Raw genomic sequence first — 23,053 nt, forward strand, 5'->3', positions numbered from 1 at the left:
AATGTGTGGTCTCGTTTGTTTTGTAACACTCTGTTCTACCAGCCATATTTGTTTTTTTCCCACCGAGATGACGTTTTTTTATGCGAAAGTTTTTCCGAAACATATACAAACAGCACACAAATCGAAGTACTGTGACGTCAACAAAAGAATAACCATCTAAATTACAACAACACTGTTTGGTTGGAGTGAAAATGGTTTACAGCATGTTGTTCAGTGGACCCTTATCTTTCCTAATAAACCGGGATTAGCAGCAGTGGATGTGTTTGTGACTCGTTATTACAGAAAATAATATAAGTAGTGCTTTTTTTAATGCATGTTGTTGTGTACTGCTTACACACATTCAGCAAATTTGAGAAACACTGATCTAAAATCACTGCTTGAGGCTTAGAGCTTTAGAATGATGTATAGTTAGTTATGGTTACTCTAATCCCTTTTTATTTAATCTATTGCTAAACATTAACACCTGAGAACACCGGGACATCGGACGCGCTGGCACGCCGCTGGAGGCTAAGAGGTTGAAGATACATATGAAGCAGCTACCAATGCGATGCACTTTACCGATATTACGATGCGACGCGATCTGATTTGTAGTGTCGCCATACGTCATATATATACGTAGCAGCGGTGGTGGTGAGAGAACGCGCCTGAGAAACAGTTTAGTGAGGAGAAATCGGTCTACATATCAAATACGGGTCAAAAATGATTTTAAATAAGTATAGCGCTAATAATGATCTACTTTTTAAAAATGATACACTTTTTTAAAATCATTGCATCACATCATTAACTTGTATGCTGATGCACCGATGCGAACACACACACACACACACACACACACACACACACACCTCTCCCTTGGGGGTAGTGACGGCGGTCCGGCGCGGGTCGATTTCCTCGTTAATGCTGGACAGGAAGTTCTGGGAGATCCGCAGCGCGTCCTGCAGCAGAGCAAAGTCTGGGTGCTCTTTAGGGGTGTGTTTCAGCAAATCCTGAAGGAACACGAAACAGAAAAGCCTCTACAGATACCGGTGGCTGAGAAGCATGGTATAGGCACACTAGAAGACCAAAAGTTTGTAACATCATATCATATCTATATGGATCATTTCATTGCCCTGATGATGTCATAATAAGCGCCACTCTTCCAGGAAGGCTTGATGGAGACACTTTCGGCCATATAGTGCATACGTTATCTAGCTAACTTAAGCTAGGGTTCTGTACTGGTTTATCCACTTGTGAGATCAGAACAATTCTTTATGTAATTCTGACTCGCCGAATTGGGTTTGCACGCTGGAAAATTTCCATGGGAAATACGGGAATATATAAGAATGAATGAGAACGAATAGGAATGAATCAGGAATTTACAAAAATTGCAGGTTAGCCTATTACAGGGAACTAAACGCAGATCATTTCTTGAACCCTGGACACAAAATTATGTAAAAAAATATATATATTACATTCATTTATGTTTAAGACTTCCGTGTGCTGTGTGTAAGTTATTGTGCAACAAAATTATACTAACAATTAAATAAAAAACATTTTTTTTTTAAATCTCTATTAGTTTGCATGCATGTCAGGTTTAACCTGAATTTTTATATTTATGTGTGTATATGAAAAATGTTTATATACATTTCACCTAATTTCTGAAGAATTCGGCGAGATGAAGTCCCCGTGGAAGTTTTCCGGGAATTTTTCTCCCCCTTTGCAACCCTAGTTGCGAATACTCGGGACGTGCCCCAAACTACGGTTATCAAAAATACACCTGCACACCTTTGCCAATTGAAATCGTGTGTGATTTGGGACACAGCCCTGAATTCTCAGTGTAGTCGCTGGCAGCTGTGAGATAACGCCGAGGTGTCGCACAAAATATTATGAAATGTTCTTCAGCAATTTTTCTTTGTCGGAATCCCGCCACTTTAAGCTTGAACACTTTATCACGAGTAGAAGAAAATCTAGAAATCATTCATCTACATCATAAAAAAAAAAAATAAAAAAAAAATCCTAACACACCCCGTTTAGTCGAGTAAACGGCAGCATTTTTTCTCGTATGTATCTTGGCTCGCTGGATCTCTGATAAGAGAGGACAAAGGAGTGGTTGTGTGTACCAGTGTGTATGTGTACCTGTGTGTGTGTGTGTACAATGTTTTAGACTTGAAGGTGACTTTCACTGTGTAGCAGCTACCACTGGGTTCTACACTTATGCTTCAACATCGACTTCAAAGCTTTTTATACTTACATGAAGAACCAGGGTGCTGCGTGTGACCCGGTCAATGGGTTTATACAGGAGCGCTGTACAAAAAAGAAGAAAAGAAAAATTAAAAAGGCATGCAGACGTTAGATACGTGAGGTAACAATGAGGACAGAGAATTGTGATCGAGATAACAGGCAGCTGTATCACCGCACAGAAACAGAGGAAATCTCATCGACGGAAAGCCTATTACACGGTTCGCTGATCAGAGGGGCCGTGAAAATGGAAATGGCATTTATTTTTTTATCTCTGTGAGTGCGACAAATAAGCGCGAGAAGCGGATTCTGCCTACGGCTCCGTCCGCAACGCTTTGATTAACCGCTCCGGAGTCGGTTCATGCAACCGGATTCATCCTACTGTATTTTTGTTTAAAGCTGTCAACGATGTAGGACGGAATGGTGTTTCCACATATACAAATCATTTGTTTGGAAACACCACTCGAAGCCATTCACTGTTCAGCTGCTCCACCTTTCATAAAGACAATAATTATAATAATTTTAACAATAGATTTTGCCCCAAGCAGCGATCTATAGCGTCTAAGCACTTCTTGTTAGGGTTGTTTGTTAGGAGTGCCTGGACCCCACAAATCTATACACAGACACAGACACAGACACACACACACCTTTATATAGCAATAACCAGTTCCTCGCATGCTCCACAGAACTATACAAATTCTCAAAGAACCTGTGTGGGCAATGGTTTTCGTACTAATCAAAAAGAGGAATAAAATCCTGATCTACAGAGAAGAATGGGCAACCATGCCAGAGATGAATAAAGCTATCAAGATTTGGCATGACAGCCCGGTTCTGGCTGTTCCATATGCCTACTAAAAGCTGATTGGCTTAAAGCAGGTAAGTCATTATATGTTACAAATTACAAATTCAGAACACCAGATTTCAGCTCGAGAAGTATATTTTTGTTTCTTGGAAGCATCTGTCCTTAATCCAACCTCCAACCAGATCATCAACCGTCACAGACGTCCTATATTTCCTGATTGACCTTCAAAGAAAATCTAGATTTGTTTTATGTCCAGCATTTGTTCGATGAAGTCTAATTCCGTGCTGTTCACATCCATATCTTAAACGATTCCCAATCAATCTAAACACCAGGCCTTTAAAAGAAGCTGGAAACATTGTTAGTATTTACATTTATGACATTTGGCAGACGCCCTTGCCCAAAACGACGGCAGATGAGGGTTAAGGACCTTGCTCAAGTGGCAGCTTGGTGGAGGCTTAGATTGGAACTCATGGCCTTTTGATCAGAAGTCCAGCACTTCTGGACAAAGAAGTAGCAGGGAGAGGATAGCTTCAAATGCTACAGCCCACATCAGAGTTTATTAAAACTGAATCTCTGGAGTCGATTCCAAACCAAAAAAAGGATCTCCTTGTGCAAAAACGTCAAAATATAAGCATGGCAGTTCAACTGAAATCTAACTTAATGATTCCAGCGTCCATCAAAAACACTGGTCCGATGGTTACACTGCTAGGTAGTCGCAAAATAATTGCGGAATTTATGGAACACTGCGATCAAGATGCACTTAATGTCCTCGTGCCATTCAAACGATAATCACGCACAGGATGTTATTCGATTGAACAGGTGGAACTGAGAGTCGTGACAAGCGCACGACCACGTATCTCACTCGAGAGCCTCGGGGGGCTTAGAAATAAGTCCCGTAAACATCTAATACTAATAACTGAAGCCGTGTATTAGATGCAGAGAAACGCGCTTTGTGTATGAGCGCATGAGCCGAATATGGTGGTCCTGTTACACCCCGGCACATCCAAGAACACACTCTGCCATTCTGTTTCATGCTGCTCTACTTTCAGACACTTCATAAATAATAAGTGCGTGTTTTCCAGACGTGCCGGACATGATTGTCTTCTGAATCGGGCTACAAATGAAACACGTTTTTTTGTTGTTGTTGTTTCATACCATGGAAGAAGACGTCACAGTTTCTTCCGAACCGGCAGCACAGCTGGAGGCTTGATTCTGAACATTCATCCTCTAGGAAGCTTTTGTCGCTTCACTCCGGCACCATTCCTGTTTCAAACCATATGGTGGCTGCGTCATCCTCGGGGGCACGGAGCAGAGAAAGAGCCCTCGCTGCAGTTTTCAATGTCTAATTGCTATATATTGTTGGTACTGTATGAGCCTAACTCTCTCATTTAGAATAGTTGAGCTCACCCACTGGTGCTGCATAACATCACACTGCCCCCACCAGTTTGCACCAACCAATGTGGTCAGAAGATTTTTTTTCGATCGATTGATACGACACGCCGTGGATTTTGCTCTGCATGCTGTCCGTATATTATATTCAGCCCCCTTTTAAATACAGGTAGTCGCAGAGTTACAGAGTTACAATGGATATGTGTTCCGATGAACCCATCACGTCATGCCCGAGCCTACACAGGAGTCCATTAAAGAATGGTGATCATTGGGGAAGCAGACTGTCATTTGTAAATAATTTTAACACATTACAGTACATAGTTTGGTGAAACAGGGCAATTAACACTGATGTAATGTGCAAACATACACATGCACAACTGCAGGTTTGTTAGCGAAGGGTGGCGCTTTGTTTCAGTGTCTAGCAACGCAGATAAAAGGGAGAACGACAACACCAAACAAAAGTGGAAAAAAAGGAAAATAACACCGGGACAACTGGACTCTGTCGACCGCTGACGAGGCATCTTACAAAGCGGGAGATTCGGACATCCTGGCAGCGTCCCAACGTATTGTATTAAAATTTATATTTTCATATTGTTCATATTATCATAAGATCGGAAAATCGTCTAATCTTCCTAACTCGGAGACTACCTCTAATCGCCTACCAGCCCCCTTCCGATCAATTTTGGGCATTTTGTAAGGAATAAAATCGAACAAGGCAACGCTGTTGCACAAATCAGCGTCCAGGGAGCTGGTCCTAATTTAATCATGTGACCGCGCTTGCAGTAGAATCGAGCGTCAATTTATATTCTGTTGCACCGGAGTGAAAGAAAGAACTTTGACAGAATGTGATTCGCTTGTAAAGAGGTTGAACGTCTGCTCTCTTTCTCTCTCCCCCTCTCTCAGGCAGACGCTACAGGGTGTCTACACGAATGGTGCGTTCGGTAGCGGTGAGAAGCCAGGGCTTGGGGGGACTCGTCCGCAGGGAACGCTCCGTGTTAAAGGAAGTTCGAAAGGAAGTACGAGATACAGCAGTAACACGTAAACGCCACATGCCTACACGCGGTGCAAAACTGCAAAAAAAACAAATCCCGAATAGGCTTTTCGATCTAAGCCTTACCGTAAGTACAGTTACAGCACAGCCGGAGCACCAGGAAGACCTCCATGACCAGCTCCCCTCTTTCCTTCTCTCTCTTCGCTTAGCAGTTCATTCAGTCTTCTGCTGCTCAATATGTCTTGGCTTCCTTCTCCTCCCTCCCTCTCCCCCTTTCCCTCTCTCTCTCGTTCTCCACGTTAATCTCTCATGCACATGCTCTCTTAGTCCCTCTCCCCCTCTTCATCTCTCTATCTATGGTCTCTCGCTTATATACCTTCTGCGGTGCATGCCAAGAGAGTGACAGAGCCAGATTTGAGAATGAAAGACAGGAAGAAAGCGAGAATTAAAGAAAGAAAAAAAAAAGACCCACACTTCTGATTCAGTGTGTCCGGAAAGTCTGTGTGAATGTGTGGGGTATGTGATTCTGTGGGGCTGCATGTAAACTGTAGCTAATTAACACTAGGATAGTGCAGGACAATATGGAGTAAGGAAACAGGACAGGATCACACACACACACACACACACACACACACACACACACACACACACACACACACACACACACACACACACACACACACACACACACACACACACACACACACACACACACACACACACACACACACCTGTTTCAACGGAATTCTTGAATCGGAATAAATCACATGATCAATAACTCATCTTTTTCCTCACTTCCACCTTGATATCAGGCTAGTCGCAACAATATAGCACTTACAGCCAAGCAGCTAGCAAACCAGTCACAAACAAATAAATCACTCTCACTCTTCAGGGTTTTTTTTAAGCACAACACATGAATATACATTCCTTCTCTTTCACAACAACAACAAAAAAAAAAGCAGCGTATACAGCCTTTATTTAAAATGAACAAGTAAACATTTAGCGGTTCATTAAGCCAAGCAGCTTCCAAACATAACACTGTGCTAATGTTGAAGAAGTTACTTTCTCTGATTTTATTATTTATTTATTTTTTTCAGGTAATAAAGCAGCTAATATTAGCCTACGCAAACCATCATGTTTGGGTCTAATTAAAGTTTAAAAAGGAAATAATTATCCTGACAGCAAAAAATAAAAAAAATTTAAATTAGCTAGCTGGCTAAACACACAAGTTATCTAAAAGAAAGAACGGTAGCTATCCTGTTAGCACTTGGTTTGTAGTAACGTGGTGTGTTTTTTATTTAATTTGTAACTCTTTTATTTAAGCTAGTATATCTTGGGTCACTAGCAAACTAGATAACATAGCATTAATTGTCAAAAGGGAAAAAAAAGAAAAATCACCTCAGAAAACTTTTTCGTTTTTCCTGAACATAAAATAGATTTATACATTTTTTTTTATTTTTAAAGGTACATTTATATCTTGGCTGTTTACTGGAGCTTTTTAAAGCTGGGACTTTCCACAGCGTGTCGTCCAAGTTAGCGGCATTTAGTCACAAGTGAGCTACTGACATTAAGTTAGCACTGTTTTATTACATAAAAAATATTAGTTTTTTTTTTTTTTTATACTTTTTTTTTTTTGGTAAACCTACAAATCGCTTGTTTTTTGTTTTTTATATCACGTTTTAAAGACTGTGGTCAATAAAATATATTACAGTATGTTACAGTTGCAGTCTTGCATTTTACTGTATTACACATGAATCGTGATTTCAATAAATGAAACAAATACATTTTAATAAATTAATAGATTGTAATACTAATCTAATCAGAGGTACTGTGGCACACGCCATTCTAGCTTGTGTTGTTAATAGCTTATATCTCTTCACATTTCTTTCCTAATCAATCACTTTCGGCTTTATTTTGGTTGGTCGGGTGCATGTGAGAGACCCAAAGATGCTCTAGTCGACTTCGCACCTTTTTTTTTTTTTATGTAACACATAAGTCACTTCGAAAAGTCCGTGAAAGCATTTTTCCACAAATACACTTCAGGGGCAAAAGTATTAGGACACCTGAATTTTTTCAGCCATATGTGGTTCTTCCAAGAACGGTTACCACACAGTTTTGAGGCACACAATTGTATAAACAATTTCCTTTTTCTTCGAACCAGGAGACCCAAACTTGTTCCAGCATGACAATGGAGCATTGTGAACACATGATGTACACAGGTTGGGGGTGAAGATCTTCAGTGGGATGTTATAGAGCTATGACCTCGACTCTATTGAACACCTTTTGGGATGAATGTGAAACATCAACTCAGGCCTCCTCAGCTCACCTACATCAGTACATTTACTAACACCCTTGTGGCTCAATGAGCACAAATCTCCACTGCAAAAATCTAGAACATCTTTCCAGAAGACTGGAGGTTATTGATCAAAAACCACATATCAATCTTAGTCAGGTGTCCACAAACCGGTGGCTCCAATTCCATCCAAATACCAATCAACACACACACACACATACGCGCTACTATTTTTTTATTTTTTTGACTTACCCTCCATGCTGACAATGTTGGTGCATTCTTTAGAGTTTTTTGGTCCCTTGACTTTGACATTCTGTAAAACAAAAAAAAAAAGATCAGCACTTAACATGAAGGACAGACGAAGGAGATCTGCGCATCAGCAAAATACTTTATACATATGCGCATACACGCGCGCGCGCACACACACACACACACACACACACTACATTGTTGCTGTGCAGAATAATGAAGGGAAATGAGACTGCGTTTTCTGCAGCTTTGTGTGCTTCTCAAATATATACGTTTATTATTACAGTTTGCTCATCGTGGCGTCTCCACTCAACTTTACTGTGTATTTGAAGAGACGTACCTCACACTCGATTAACATGTCCTGCGCTTTTAAAATACGTCATAAACTACACCTTTAGTGCTCCTGAAGATCGTTTTTATTGTTCTTTTTTTTTTATTTTTATTTTTTATAAGCATCCTTGATCTAAATTCGTCCTTCACAGCACATGATTGGACCTCAAGGGCCACGGTATTTGTATTATTTTTTGTGGGAGTTTTTTTGTTTGTTTTTTACAGCTGCATTTACAGCTTCCAAAAAACAAAAGCATAAAGCATGAAGAGAAAGAGAGGCTACAAGGAGAATGTTTGTGATCAGTAGACACACCTCAGAGATCTTCTGGAACTGGGAGTTGGACTGGCTGCATTTCTCCACCGTCTCCACTGCAATTTTGTAGTTGTCCACAAAGGCTTTGTAGATGCCGAGCTGACTGGCCTGAGAGAGCGAGAGAGACAGACAGACAGAAAGAGAAAAATCATGAGGATACTCCTCCAAGGCCAAGAATACATAACATGACCAGGAAACTGGAAAAGTTTTTTGGAGGGTTATCAGGAGAAAAACGCTCGTTCTGCTGTATGTCTCACAGATTCTATAGGTATAACACCAGAAACCTTACAGAAGAAGTGAATCAGGAACGACCTTCCGTTGTTTACTGTATTAGGAATTATTCCACGGTGCTGGTGAATTCTCCATTTTGATTGGTCAGAAGGTGTTGGTCTGACTAATCTGATTGGTCGAGTGGTGCCTGTGTTGAGTTAAACCTTCTTGTGTGTACAATGTACAACCTACCAGTTCAAAGAAGTACAATGGTGACCTTGACATGACCAAACCATATGTTTTAGGAATTTATTTTTTTAATTGATATTTTACACAATATAACAATTACAATAAAAAAATTTTTTTAAAAACGGAAAAAAAAATTCTTGCTGCAACAAGGATCCCAGCAACAACCTGTGCAGCTCTGGTGAATTCCATGCCCAGGAGGATTAAGGCATTGCTGGATAACTATGGTGATCAAAATATTGACACTTTGGACACAGTTTTGAAATGTTTACTTAGGGTGCACTCTTTTAGTTTTAGTTTAAGGGTGTACAAACTTATGAAACCAGGTCATTGCTAATTTAAGAGTATCTTTGTGTTTATCTCGTGACCCGAACCTTTAACACAAGTGTGTACACGTTTTCTGCCCTCCCTATCTTTCTCTCCATCTCATCATTTTACTCCACTTTATCTCATGTTTTATTTCTCACTTTATTCTCTCCCAGGTTATTAATTTCGCCCTGTATATCCTACTCTCTCTCTCTGCCACTTTTCCTTTATTTACTTATTTATTCCTTGGTGATTTCTCTATATTGCACTCCCCCATCCAAAATGTATGGCTCGGTATGTAACAATTTTATATATATATATAAAATTGTTACATACCGAGCCATAAATTCTGTCCTGTTACACCCCTTTTATTTATATACATACATTTATACACATCACTATCACTCTCTCCATCATTTACTACCTCTCTCATTACCAGTCACGCACCAGCTACCTCTCTCTCTCTCTCTCGCTATACTTTTCCGCGCGCGCTCTCTCTCTCTCTCTCTCTCTCTCTCTCTCTCTCTCTCATTCTCTCTCTCAGATAAGTTACATGTATAGAATGAACTCTCCACACAAACACACACTAATTTATCTGTCAATTTTTTATCTGTCCATCGTATTTCTTGAAAAAAAGATATAAATTGCAGTTTCACATCTCTGGTGAAGCGTTTAATTCATATTCTTAAAGAAACAAAAGGTATCTTGGATGCTAGGATCATCCTGTGTGTGTGTGTGTGTGTGTGTGTGTGTGTGTGTGTGTGTGTGTGTGTGTGTGTGTAGATACAGTTGTCACTTAGCATCCCTTCTTCTCTGCCTCTCACCTACTGACTTCATACATACATACACACAAACACACACAAGCATTACTTCTTGCCAGTGTTAATTAAGTATGAGAAGTGTGTAGAGTGCATTTGTGTCAAAAAAGAGAAAGTGTGTGAGAGAGAGAGAGAGAGAGAGAGAGAGAGAGAGAGAGAGAGAGAGAGAGAGAGAGAGAGAGAGAGAGAGAGAGAGAGAGAGAATGGCAGATCACTCGTGCTCAACATGTTCTGCTAAGAGGCTTCACTTCATCCCTCCCTTCTGCTCACTTATTTCTTCTGTGTAACTGTAATTACATCACCATCTGCCTACCCGCCCAATATTACACACACACACACACACACACACACACACACACACACACACACACACACACACACACACAGGCTTGGGTAAAAAAAAAAAAAAAAATAGACTTCTCTCTCTTTACCTCTCTTATCTATTTCCCTTCTATCAGTTCTTTCTCTCCTCCTCCCTTTACTGCATTTCAATTTGTTACAATCTCTCTCTCCCTCTCTCGATTGTTTTTTTTTTTTTTTTACATACACTCACTATTGCTTTCTATTTAGTCTTTAGTGACCACAAAGTTTAAGGCCCACAGTTGTATAGAATGTATTTGGATTCAGTAGCATAAAATGATCCCATCACTTGATCCAAAAGACCCAGGAGACCAAGGTTGGAGTGAAAGATCTTCTTTTATCTCAACTCAATTGAACACCCAGGCCTCTTCACATCCCCTACATCAGTACTGGATTTTACTACCACCCTTGTGGCTAAATGAACACAAATCTCCAGACTTCCACTTCAGAATCTAGTGGAACATTTTCCCAGAAGAGTGGGGGTTATTCTAAGAGCAAAAGTCGACTAAATGCTTAAACCTCTGAACTTTTTTTTCCCATTTATCTTTCTTCTCTGCTCTCTCTTTCCATCTACTTTCTATTTTCCCCCATCCCGCTTCTGCTCTATTCTCCTCCGTACATTTCTCTTTCTCTCTCTTTCAATGTCTTTTTCTTACTCTATCCATCCATCTCTCCGTGGATTGGTTCAACAACACATTGGATGACATATGAACTGCTTGAAACTGTCATCATTATAACCATAATCATTATTAATAATAATAATATTTCTCAGATGGAAGTGTTTATTCATCATATATCATGACTACTGCTATTTATTGTGTGCGATTTACACTTTCTTTTTTGTGTTACGTTCTTTTTTCACTTTTTTCACAGCAACTCCTGTACTTTTAATGTGGAGAAAGTTCCCACGGCCAGAGACGTACTAATCACAGAGAACAGAAGAAGTTGCTTCTAGATTAACGAGTGCTTTAACCACATTTGCTACAGTGCAGGCACACACACACACCACACACACACCCCACACAATGTGTGATTGCATTAACACGAATACTGCAGGCTTCATTTTGGCTTCCAGAACATTCATTAAAAGAATGAGGAAAGGGAATGAGGGACAAATTGCAGCACTGTGAGCTAACTATAGCCAATAAATGAGATACGAACCAGACTCATCACTTGACACGCACACACACGCACTCACACACACACACAAATCCCAAATCCTTTTTGTCAATAGACAGACCTTCTGCAGTAGATGTCCAAGTATAAAAAATTTTGCATGTGCTCACAGTTTACGTCATCATTATTTTTCAATTACCCAGAGGTTAATTAAATTATTATGAACCAAAAATATGAAGTTACAAAACCCGCAGTCACCCTGCAGTTACATAATACCCGAAATTAGCACTAAAATAAAACATGCCTGAAGTTACAGAAATAGTAAACTTGAAGTTATAGCCTGAAGTTTTAGAACAATTACAGTACTTCAGTGTTACACAAGTCAACGAATTTACTTAAAATGACAGGAATCTGAAGTTTCACTAAAGTTACAGAAGTCTGAAAATACAGAAGTCTGAAGTTACCCTGCAGTTACACAAGTATAAAGTTACCCTGTAGTAACACAAGCCTGAAGTTACATAAGCCTGAAGTTACCCTGCAGGTACACAAGTCTGAAGTCACCCTGCAGTTACACAAGCATGACGTTACACAATTTTGAAGTCACCCTGCAGTTACACAAGTCTGAAGTTACCCTGCAGTTACACAAGTCTGACGTTACACAAGTCTGAAGTTACCCTGCAGTTACACAAGTCTGAAGTCACCCTGCAGTTACACAAGTCTGACGTTACACAAGTCTGAAGTTACCCTGCAGTTACACAAGTCTGAAGTTACCCTGCAGTTACACAAGTCTGACGTTACACAAGTCTGAAGTTACCCTGCAGTTACACAAGTCTGAAGTCACCCTGCAGTTACACAAGCATGACGTTACACAATTTTGAAGTCACCCTGCAGTTACACAAGTCTGAAGTTACCCTGCAGTTACACAAGTCTGACGTTACACAAGTCTGAAGTTACCCTGCAGTTACACAAGTCTGAAGTTACCCTGCAGTTACACAAGTCTGACGTTACACAAGTCTGAAGTCACCCTGCAGTTACACAAGTCTGAAGTCACCCTGCAGTTACACAAGTCTGAAGTCACCCTGCAGTTACACAAGTCTGAAGTCACCCTGCAGTTACACAAGTCTGAAGTCACCCTGCAGTTACACAAGTCTGAAGTTACCCTGCAGTTACACAAGTCTGACGTTACACAAGTCTGAAGTTACCCTGCAGTTACACAAGTCTGAAGTCACGCTGCAGTTATACAAGTCTGAAGTCACCCTGCAGTTACACAAGTCTGAAGTTACCCTGCAGTTACACAAGTCTAAAGTTACACAAGTCTAAAGTTACACAAGTCTAAAGTCACCCTGCAGTTACACAAGTCTGAAGTTACACAAGTCTGAAGTCACCCTGCAGTTACACAAGTCTGAAGTCACCCTGCGTTTACACAAGTCTAAAGTTACCCTTCAGTTACACAAGTCTGAAGTTACACAAGTCTAAAGTTACCCTGCAGTTACACAAGTCTGAAGTTACCCTGCAGTTACACAAGTCTGAAGTTACCCTGCAGTTACACAAGTCTGTAGTTACACAAGTCTGCAGTTACACAAGTCTGTAGTTACACAAGTCTGCAGTTACACAAGTCTGCAGTTACACAAGTCTGAAGTTACCCTGCAGTTACACAAGTCTGAAGTTACCCTGCAGTTACACAAGTCTGAAGTTACCCTGCAGTTACACAAGTCTGAAGTTACACAAGTCTGAAGTTACCCTGCAATTACACAAGCATGACATTACACAAGTCTAAAGTTATGCTGTAGTTACACAGTTATTTTGCAGCTACAGAATTATAGAAGCTAAAAAATTATTAGCGTAATTTCAAGTTAACTGGAATTAGCTCACCAGCTTCTGGAAAAGGTGTCCGACTGTGACCTTATCATCCCACTGCTGAATGTTGGGGTAAAGGGCGTCGTAAAATTCCTTATGTATCTCGTAGATGTCTTGGATCTTGTAGAAGATGGTTTCGATCTGCTCCATCGTTAGCACAGGTTTGGATGTTGTGGCGGTGGCCTTCAATGGACGCATAGGCTGAGGGGAGGAAGAGAAGGTGATGGAAATCAGGGTTAGAAAGCAGGACATGACTAGCTTTTGAGCATATTGGATTCAATTCAGTGAATTCAATGGATTCTACAGTCAATTAATAGAAAAAGTCCAACAAAGCAGGTGATTCAGTAGATCACGTTTACAGTACGCAGTTTCCATTCCATCTACACGTAAATTAATGGCAATTTTATATCTAACTTTGCCCTTATCTACACTCACACTACCCAAAACCCAAGGCGCCATTAAAGATCTATTTCAAGTGGATTAATTTTATAACAGGAGGTTTGATAATATCATTTATCAAGGTTTCTGACTGGATGATATGCAGGGCCAGCTGGTGTAACACGACCAGGGATAACCCCTAGGCCCTGCATTTAGTAAACGCCCTTATCCAGAGCAACTTGCAAAGTGCTTTGAAGTCTTTATCAATAAATACATTCTAATGCTGGTTCATTAGGACACATTATAAATACCATCAGTCTGAAATTCTGTTAATTCATGCTAATTTAAGAAAATCTAGAAAAGGTAGGTCTTTAGACATCCATTGAAGACTGCAAGTGACCAGCTGTTTGTCCATCAAGTGGAAGTTTGGTCCACCACCTCTGTGCTATAGCAGAGAAGAGTCTTCCATGTACTCCGGAGAGATGTTGGGACCAGTCAAGCTGTGGTTGGAATTTGGAGGGAATAAAAAATAAAAAAAAAACCTATACAGTCAACCCCAGATAATTCGCGGTTCGGAACTCGCAGCTCGAATAATTTGCGGGTTCTTATTTGGAATGTAACTAACAGCAAGTTGCGGATTATCTTAAAATTTGTGGGAATCCGTAGAGGGATTGTTCAGGAACGTTAGGAACAACATTTTAAACTGTTAAACACATTATTGTATTGTGCACATTATTATAAGTCACATAATATCTAGATAAATTCACTAAGGTACCATAGGGGCTGCGGGGGCGCATCCAAAATTAGATTAAAATCAGGGTACCACTGTACATATAAATAAGATTAAAAGTGGAATTTGTATTTTTTTTTGCATGATTTTTACATTTTCGTCAACAACAATTCCACCAAAGTTGGATGTAATGTACTTTTCTTGGCAGACATGAGAAAATGCCCACAGACTTGACAACCATTGGGGTTCATTTAAATCTGTTTTGCCGGCATCAGCAGTGACCAAGGAGGCACTCAGTAACTACAACAGAGCCTGTAATCAACACGGACGACACGAGGTTTGAATGAAAAAAGGGGACAAACAGCAACCATTTACTGCTTTTGCTGTTTTGAAGAAACACGGCCCGGCTTGTACTTTATTTAATATGTTATTTATAAATACGCTTGTTGTACGTAGGTAGCGGGACAAGCTAGTTCCTGCTCTTGCTTGCATTTTAGCAGCTATTAATAAATGTTCACTTACTTTCTCTTGAAGTTGATAATAAAGGAAAACCCCAGCATGTTCCACCAAGCCTGACACCAACTAACAAATTCGATTTTTAGATTTTTCGTTAAAACATCAAACGTTGACAAAGGTATTTGGAACAACCGGATGTTTACTAATACCTGGTTTCTTCTGGCTCTCAAACAAAAAGTTTAGGTTTGGGTTTTTTCCATCTATTTTAATGAACATATATTCTGGAATCAGCAATTTTAACAGATACTGGTGAAGCCCTGGGTATGTACAGAATGGTATTCCTTTGAAATCATTGCCTTTGTGTACTAAAGCCCCAGATTTTATCACCAAACCCCCTCACAAAACTAAGTCATAAGTTTTCTGAAACACTGGTAGAACTTAGCGGCTGTCAGCAGAGTATTCGCTTGCAGAAAATGCCCCTCAAAAAGAAGCAAATCTGAACATGATAAATATTTTTTTTGCCCCTTGCTTACTGGAATATCTCAAGAGTTACAAAAAGGCTGGGAATTTCTCCTTGAGCGGATTACTGGACATCCTGTAGCTTATCTCGTGCATATTCATATCTGATTGAAGGAAAGCCTGAATCAGGATGCCATAATCAGAGTGTATGTATTTATTTATGTGTGTGTGTGTGTGTGTGTGTGTGTGTGTGTGTGTGTGTGTGTGTGTGTTATTTTGTTTTCCCACCCCACCTCTCCTGTCTCATGTAACACTGTTTTTCCTGTTCACATGTAGGCATGCCCAAAAATAGCTTGTCAAATTGGACATTGTACCCATGTTTACATCGATAAATGTCTTTTGTGGCATAAAAAAAAAACATGATTCTTATACACAGTGATGGAAGGACTGGAACATACAGACTTGTACTATTTATTGTAAAAACACACACACAGTTGTAAACAATGTTCACATCAAATATGTGAAAGAGCTTTGTGACTTTAACCATGGCATGGTGGCTGCTTTAAGTATTTCAGAACCGGCTGATCGACTGAGTTATTTACACACAGGGGGTGTGGGGTTTATGCAGAATGGAGAGTTCCTGTAAGCCACAGTAAGGGCTTTGTTGATGAGAGGTTTGAAGAAAATAACTGGTTCAGGCCAACAAGAAGGGTACAGTAACAAAACAACCACTCTTTACAACCGTGTTGAGCATGAAAAGCATCTCAGAACACACAACCTTGAGACAGATGGCTACAATAGCAGTTGCACTCCTGTCTGACAAGTATCTGAAAGTTGAGTGTCATAGGACAGTGGATATACGAAGACTGGAAAAATCCAGATCGGCTGTTTTTTTTGTTTTTTTTTCCCAAAATGGCCATTAAAGACAGTAAATATCCATCCTAATGCATGGATTTACTGCTTTAACTAGTGCATGATCTTGTCTCCAGACTCAATACTAACACGTGCAATTTTTTTACATTGACACAGTCAACACAGTGACAAACTATTTCCTTCCTCATATGCAACGTCAAAGTCTTCAGTCCAAAAAACGCTGAATTGCTGATTGAAACGACAGAGGAAGGGCTACGATTTCAGGACTGCTGTCTGCTAATCCGAGAACAAATTACGAGGCTGTGGTGCAATCTGCTCAGAATACAGATCGCAAACTGGTGGCTATTAACCATCAGCTACTTTAACTACAGTAAAAGCTAATGCTAAACCATTATGAGATAAAGGTGTTTTCAATCCTCAGCTTGGTTTTGTAAAAAATTTTAAACGTTGTTAGTCATGAGCTCCATGGCCTGAAAAAATAATAATCAAAAAAAGTATATATATATATATATATATATATATATATATATATATATATATATATATATATATACACACATTTGACATTAAGAAAAGCAGTCACGTGTAGAACTGTTGGTTGAGGCGATCTTCTCTTCTTGCCAAGTGCAAATTCTTTCCAAATTTTTCTTCAATGTTATAGATTCCAAGTTACAAACTTTAGTCGAAAGCCTTGTTTTATCTCTACCTCAAAAAAGCGCTTTAGTGCTAATAGTCTCAGCATTCACGCATCAAGCTGGTCGCTTTAGAGATCGCTATCTATCCAAGTCGAATCTTCTCACACAGTCATTTGTTTCTGACAGAAACCAATCTTGACAAAACCCATTTCAATCCAGACACTGTGTAGAGAATCCTCGTCCATTAAATCCATTATTTCTACGATGATATGCCTAGATTGCTGTTATAGATTGTAATATCTTCAGGGTCTGTAGAAGATGCTGATGAAATCATTACATGTGAAGCATTTATATAAACACTAATGGCCCTACTTCCAAATCCGGTTGAGTTTTATATTACACTCATGTGGTTTGCTCACAGAGGAAGTAAAACAGCCGAGACATGGCGCCATGGTCCCGGTCCACTTCGGCTTAAATTGAGAAGCTATTAGAACCGGGAGGAAGATGCGCAATGAATTATTTGAATCGTGTGTGCTTGTGGTCCTATGTTTGGTTAAGCTTCATCTATATGTGTGCAACTTTGACCTACACAGACAGCTAGTGTAGGAAATGACATCAGAAGCACTGAACAAACCGATATCGACAGCATTTGAAAGGGAAGTGGTGCTTTTGGTCTAGCCTAATAAAACTGAATTCCCCCTCCACACCCACACATGCATGCAATACAAAATGGAAGGCTCCTCTGGGGGTGCCAATACTTACCAGCAGCAGGGCATCAAGCTGGTTGATGTAGATCTCCTCACTGGCCATAAAGCCAGAAAGCACCAGCTTCTTCATCTCCAAACCCTTTTCTGTGTCACCCTGAGAAGGAGAAAAAGTCCAATATATTATCATCATTCTGGACCTTTTTCAGGAGTATGAATCTATCTGCAATAAAGTTCAATATCAGAACTTTGTGGGCACCATGTCTTTTCCTGGATAGGATTATCAAGGACAGTTTTTGATTTTGTGGGGACCATTTGACTGGTCTCAGGATCCCCAAAAACCTACAGCTATTATAACAAAATAAATGAATAAATTAATCAATTAATTTATACATTTAATTATGTTCACCAATGTTAATGTAAGAAAGTAAGGGTCATATTTAATTGTGGTCGTGGTCTAATTAGCTGCATTCATAATTATGGAAATGAAAGGTCCTCACTAAGACAGTACTTGGGATATGTGTGTATAAGTAAAGTTTAAATGTGTGTTTAGAAATTTTTACGCTGGAGTGTGTGCTTCTGTGTTTCTTTCAGACAGCTTGATCCTTTTCTTTAGAGATTATGTACTGTATACTACAGTGTCCAAATCTGTAAAAAGATGAAAATTAAAACAAGTTGCACAAAAAGGCGACAAAACAACCAAAGCTCCAAAAGATGACTTGGATGACTGATTGATTATTTCTGAGGGGTCAAAGTGAGATCATAGGGATGGCTTTGAGGGTCACAGCAATGGCTTTTAGGGTCACAGTGATTACTTCGAATGTGCAAAGCAAAGACTTTGTGGGGTCCCAGCAACAACTGAAGAGTTACATTGACTACTATGAAGGTCACATCGACAACCTTGAGGGTCACAGCAACAACTTTGAGAGTTACAACCAGGACTGAGGGGTCACAGCAATACCCTCAAGGGGCATAGTCATGACTGAGGGATCACAGTCATGATCTTGAGGGTCACAGCCATGACTTTCTGTTTCACAATTAAAATGTCATAATGGTTTGATAAAGTCGCGGTTAATTCACACTTTATAGGGCAACAACATTAATGACACAAAAGTGCGACAAGGTCAAATATCCACAATGCTGCTTACATTCAGAAAACCATTACCATTCTCCATTTTTTTTTCCTTCTGCTGGGGTTTTTGAAGAATGGAAAACAATAAAAACAAGTTGTGCGTTTTAAACAACTGAGAGCGATTATTTTTTAAACAAACAGCACTGCTAGTTCCATCCCTAGGGAACTACACAGCTTGAACCTTTGGCACTAAACCAGTGGCCACTGTTTGGAAAAGGTAGCGATCCCTTTCAGTTTTGTTTGCTTACGCCTGAATAAAAGTCTTGAGGCACACCTTATCGTTTCCTCAGTTACAGAGTAGGAGAGGGAGAGAAAGGTCACGTTCATACATAGGACTAGCGTTTTAAACTCAATCTCACAAAGCAGACTAACCCAATAACATGGCGCTGTTTAACAAGCTCCGAAGTATCAGACCAAAGCAAACAAAAAGGTTATGAGAGGCCTGCAAAGCAGATCATGGCATATAAAAGAACAAACAGTGGCTGTGTTTAGAGAAAGGAAACGTACCACCCCAGTGACTAACTGCTTCTAAATGAGAAAGCTGCTAAATATAGTGACCAATTTCCTGACCATAGACTCATCCCACATTTCAGGTTATGAACATTGTGCTGTATGACTCACAAAGGTTCTACTTAGATAACAGCACACACCGACACAACGGTTTGAATAATACAGCACTGAAATGAGATCAGTATTATAGAACCGAGATCTCAGTTCTGAAATTCTAAATATAAAGAGGTTGTAATTTTTTCCCTCTTTACTAATAACAATACCACAACCCTTGAGTTACATAACCACCATTTTGCATACTACACACAAATTACACATGGTGGTACCCAATTGTTTCAAGATGTCTTTAGACTTGGTACATTAAAATTTTCCCTTCACTTGAACTAAAAGCCTGTTCCAGCATGACAATGCACAAAGCCAGCTCCAAGAAGATATACTTCACATGAAGATATTGCGTACATGGGATGGAGTGGAACATCTCGAGTGGCCCGCTATCGAGCTCTGACCTCAACCTTATTGTACGAATTATTGAACATATGAATTGGAATTCTGACTGCACCCAACATCTCCTCACATCACCTACATCAGTTCCTGACACCCTTGTGGCTGAATAAGCACAAATCTTCACAAGCCCACCTGTAGAAACGTGGAGATTATTGTTTTGATCTTACGATCAGTTGCCCACAAACAGTGTATCAAATGTTATGCTGACAGAATGATTCTCACAAAGGTAAATCTGTGTACTGTTTTATGGGAATGTAAGAATAGGATGGTTTTCATAACAATGTAGTAACAAAGACTCTGCTTGACATAAGCTACAGCTTTTTTATGGATCTATTTCAAATGTGTGGTGAATGTAGCGTAGTGAGAGTTTCACTATTGCTGCCATAAGCAACAAATATAAACACATTTTGAAGCATCTCCATGATCTAAAAAAAAGGTATCGGACCTCTGTGAGTTAAATCTCTCAAAAAAAAAAAATAAATAAAATGTGTATTCCATATAATAATCCAATTTTATTAAGTGCTTTCGTTACCACAAGTGGCAAAAAAAATCTATTTAATAAAAGATTCTCATTTCTTGCACAATGATCATACAACAATGGAAAAAACAGTTATTATAATTTATGGATAAAATGTTAAATAAACAAAACAAAAATATGAAATATGAATTAAAAAAAATAGCTTTAGGTACAATTAACCAATTAGTAAAATTATGTCAAAAAAATTAATAAATAAAATCTATCAGCTAGCAAGTAACGAAATTCCAGGAAGAATTATAAGAACATGAATTGATCCTGGAAAAAAAAAAAAAAAAAAAAGGTGTCTATAGATGTTTGATTTTATTTAAAAAGAGGAATTTACTGAAGAGAGAAATTGTTCCCCATTTTCCCACAGAATGACGACACTTTGTATAGACTTATACAATATATAACTTGACAAGATTTGGTTTATAACCTTACGGCAAGTGCGTCATCGGCTCTTAATCAGTTCATCGGAGGAACAGATAAAGTCTCTCAAAAAAATGCCGGGCGGTGAACCGTTCGAGATTAAAACGCTGGACCAGACGCCATGGCTTGATAGACTTTAGTTCTTAGGCTGCCAACAAACACAGAGCTTGATTCGAAATTCCACATCGCCATGGAAATATTGACTACAATTGGGCATTTTTTAATACCATTAATCACACAGACACACACACACACACACACACACATATATATAAAATGTGTGTGCATGTATGTATATATATATATAGACAATGGTTTTGGGACACCTGACTTTTCCAGACATATGTGGTTCTTCCCCATTTCCAAAACCTGGAGGCTCACAAATGTATAATGTAGATATGCTCCATGAAGATGTGCTTCACACTCATCAAGACTCTTCTCTTCTGGCACCGAGGTGGTAGAATGAATTTCCCCTAGATGTCCAGACAGCTAAGTCACTGTGACATCTTCAAATGGCAGGTGAAGACCTACCTCTTTCAGAAACACCTAAACTAGCTCTTAAACTAGCATTTATGTTTTAAAAACAGTGTGCCATAAATGCTTTCAAGCTGATGGTATCTTGTCTGCAACCTAGTGAGCCAGTGTTTATTTACTCATTGAAAGAGACTTATAGCACTTTTGCACGTCGCTCTGGATAAGGGTGTCTGCTAGATGCCTTAAATGTACATGGGTTGGAGTGGAAGATCTCGAGTGGCCTGCTATAGAACTCTGACCTCAACCCTGAACACCTTTGGGATAAAATAGAACCCTGCAATCTGCAATCTGCCTGTAAAGCCAAAGTTTAACTGTTTGATCAAAACAAGCTACCTCCCGTCATTTAGAATAAGCTATAAACAGCTTGCTTTATTAATAAATAAAAAATCGCAATTGTAACGCTAGCGCTGACACTGGAGACTCCTTCCAGGCATCGGCGTTTGTATTTTATTTTAATGTCGTACAACACTTGTGTTGCTGCCGAAATTAAACGCAAATTCATTTTAACGGCACTAATTTTATTTATTAGCATTTGTTTGCTATTACTATATTTTTATGGAAATAAATTCATAAATAAATATAAAAGAGAGGAAATTAAAACCTTTAACGCGACATTTATTCACGACATCTTTTTTTCGTTTACTCAGATATAAAAAATGAAAAGGTTTTCCTTTTAAATCACTGAACATTTGTTTTGCTGATGCACCAAGTTTTAAAATCAGGCACCAAAATCCGCCATGATATATATATATATATATATGTGTGTGTGTGTGTGTGTGTGTGTGTGTGTGTGTGTGTGTGTGTGTGTGAGAGAAACGTCTGTGTATACGTCGACTCGATCCTAAAATGTTTTATTTGAATAAAACCTGGATTAATTAGCTGTATAGCTATGATGTATAACATGATATTTCACCCCGAGAGAACATCCTGAACACGTCTCTTCACCGTGGACGCCATGAACTCTGAACAGAGACTTGCTTACACCGGTTGTTGATTTTAATACAGGAAGCAGAACAGTTCGGCATTACCCGCCAAAATGGTTTGCATTCTGAAGTCGAAATGCCGGCGTCTCAGTTACGTCCTAAACACGACAGGACAAAAGCCCCATTCTGTAAATCTCTTTAACGCAGGATTGCAGCAATCCAAAGTTTGCTCAAAGAGCTCCTGTTGGAAGGGGGCGTATGGAAAACGCGCGGAAAGTTGAGGCCGAAATTTTGGCTCCTTGAGTTTTTCCAACATCGTCCTGTGTGTACATATTCTCAAGAGCATGTTCAGATTGTTCGTTATAGCAGCCGAAAAAGGCAAAGGCCAAAAGTCTGTTCACATCTTCCCAATTTCTTTTCACTGGAACTACAAAGTTGAAACCTGTTAATGAAAAAAAAAACTCCATGCAAATGTGCAGCGACTATCAAGAAAAGTAAAGACAGTGGAGCGCACATGATGAGTCTCCGAATTTGTTCTGAAAACTAGATTGGGAGTTGAGACCCCCCACTGAAAGTTACTATGGTAACCGGTTGTAGGATCACCTACTTGAATAGGTTTACACTGAAGTCTCCACTTGTTGTAGGAGTCAAAAAAAGTCAACAGTTGAATGAAATCAACCCTTTATTTTATTGTTTTAATGTTTAAATGTTATTTAGTTACTACTTTATCTATTTATTAAATTTTTTTAATTATTATTTTTAATCCTGGTGT

General features: G+C 39.3%; 1 protein-coding gene across 4 annotated transcripts in view; it reads right to left on the bottom strand.

The window, feature by feature from the left end:
- Window positions 1-23,053, bottom strand: part of abr (ABR activator of RhoGEF and GTPase) — a 124,662-nt gene that overhangs the window by 48,854 nt on the left and 52,755 nt on the right. For all 4 annotated transcript variants that reach the window (XM_083531763.1, XM_083531764.1, XM_083531765.1 and 1 more), the window contains 6 exons: window positions 17,791-17,889; window positions 13,513-13,698; window positions 8,585-8,692; window positions 7,945-8,005; window positions 2,231-2,283; window positions 846-986 (listed from right to left, as the gene is read on the bottom strand). In XM_083531763.1, the coding sequence (XP_083387889.1) occupies window positions 846-986; window positions 2,231-2,283; window positions 7,945-8,005; window positions 8,585-8,692; window positions 13,513-13,698; window positions 17,791-17,889 (648 nt within the window). The remainder of the gene's footprint in view (window positions 1-845; window positions 987-2,230; window positions 2,284-7,944; window positions 8,006-8,584; window positions 8,693-13,512; window positions 13,699-17,790; window positions 17,890-23,053) is intronic.

The sequence above is a fragment of the Silurus aristotelis genome, assembly GCF_946808225.1.
Source record: "Silurus aristotelis genome assembly, chromosome: 26".
Lineage (NCBI taxonomy): Eukaryota > Metazoa > Chordata > Actinopteri > Siluriformes > Siluridae > Silurus > Silurus aristotelis.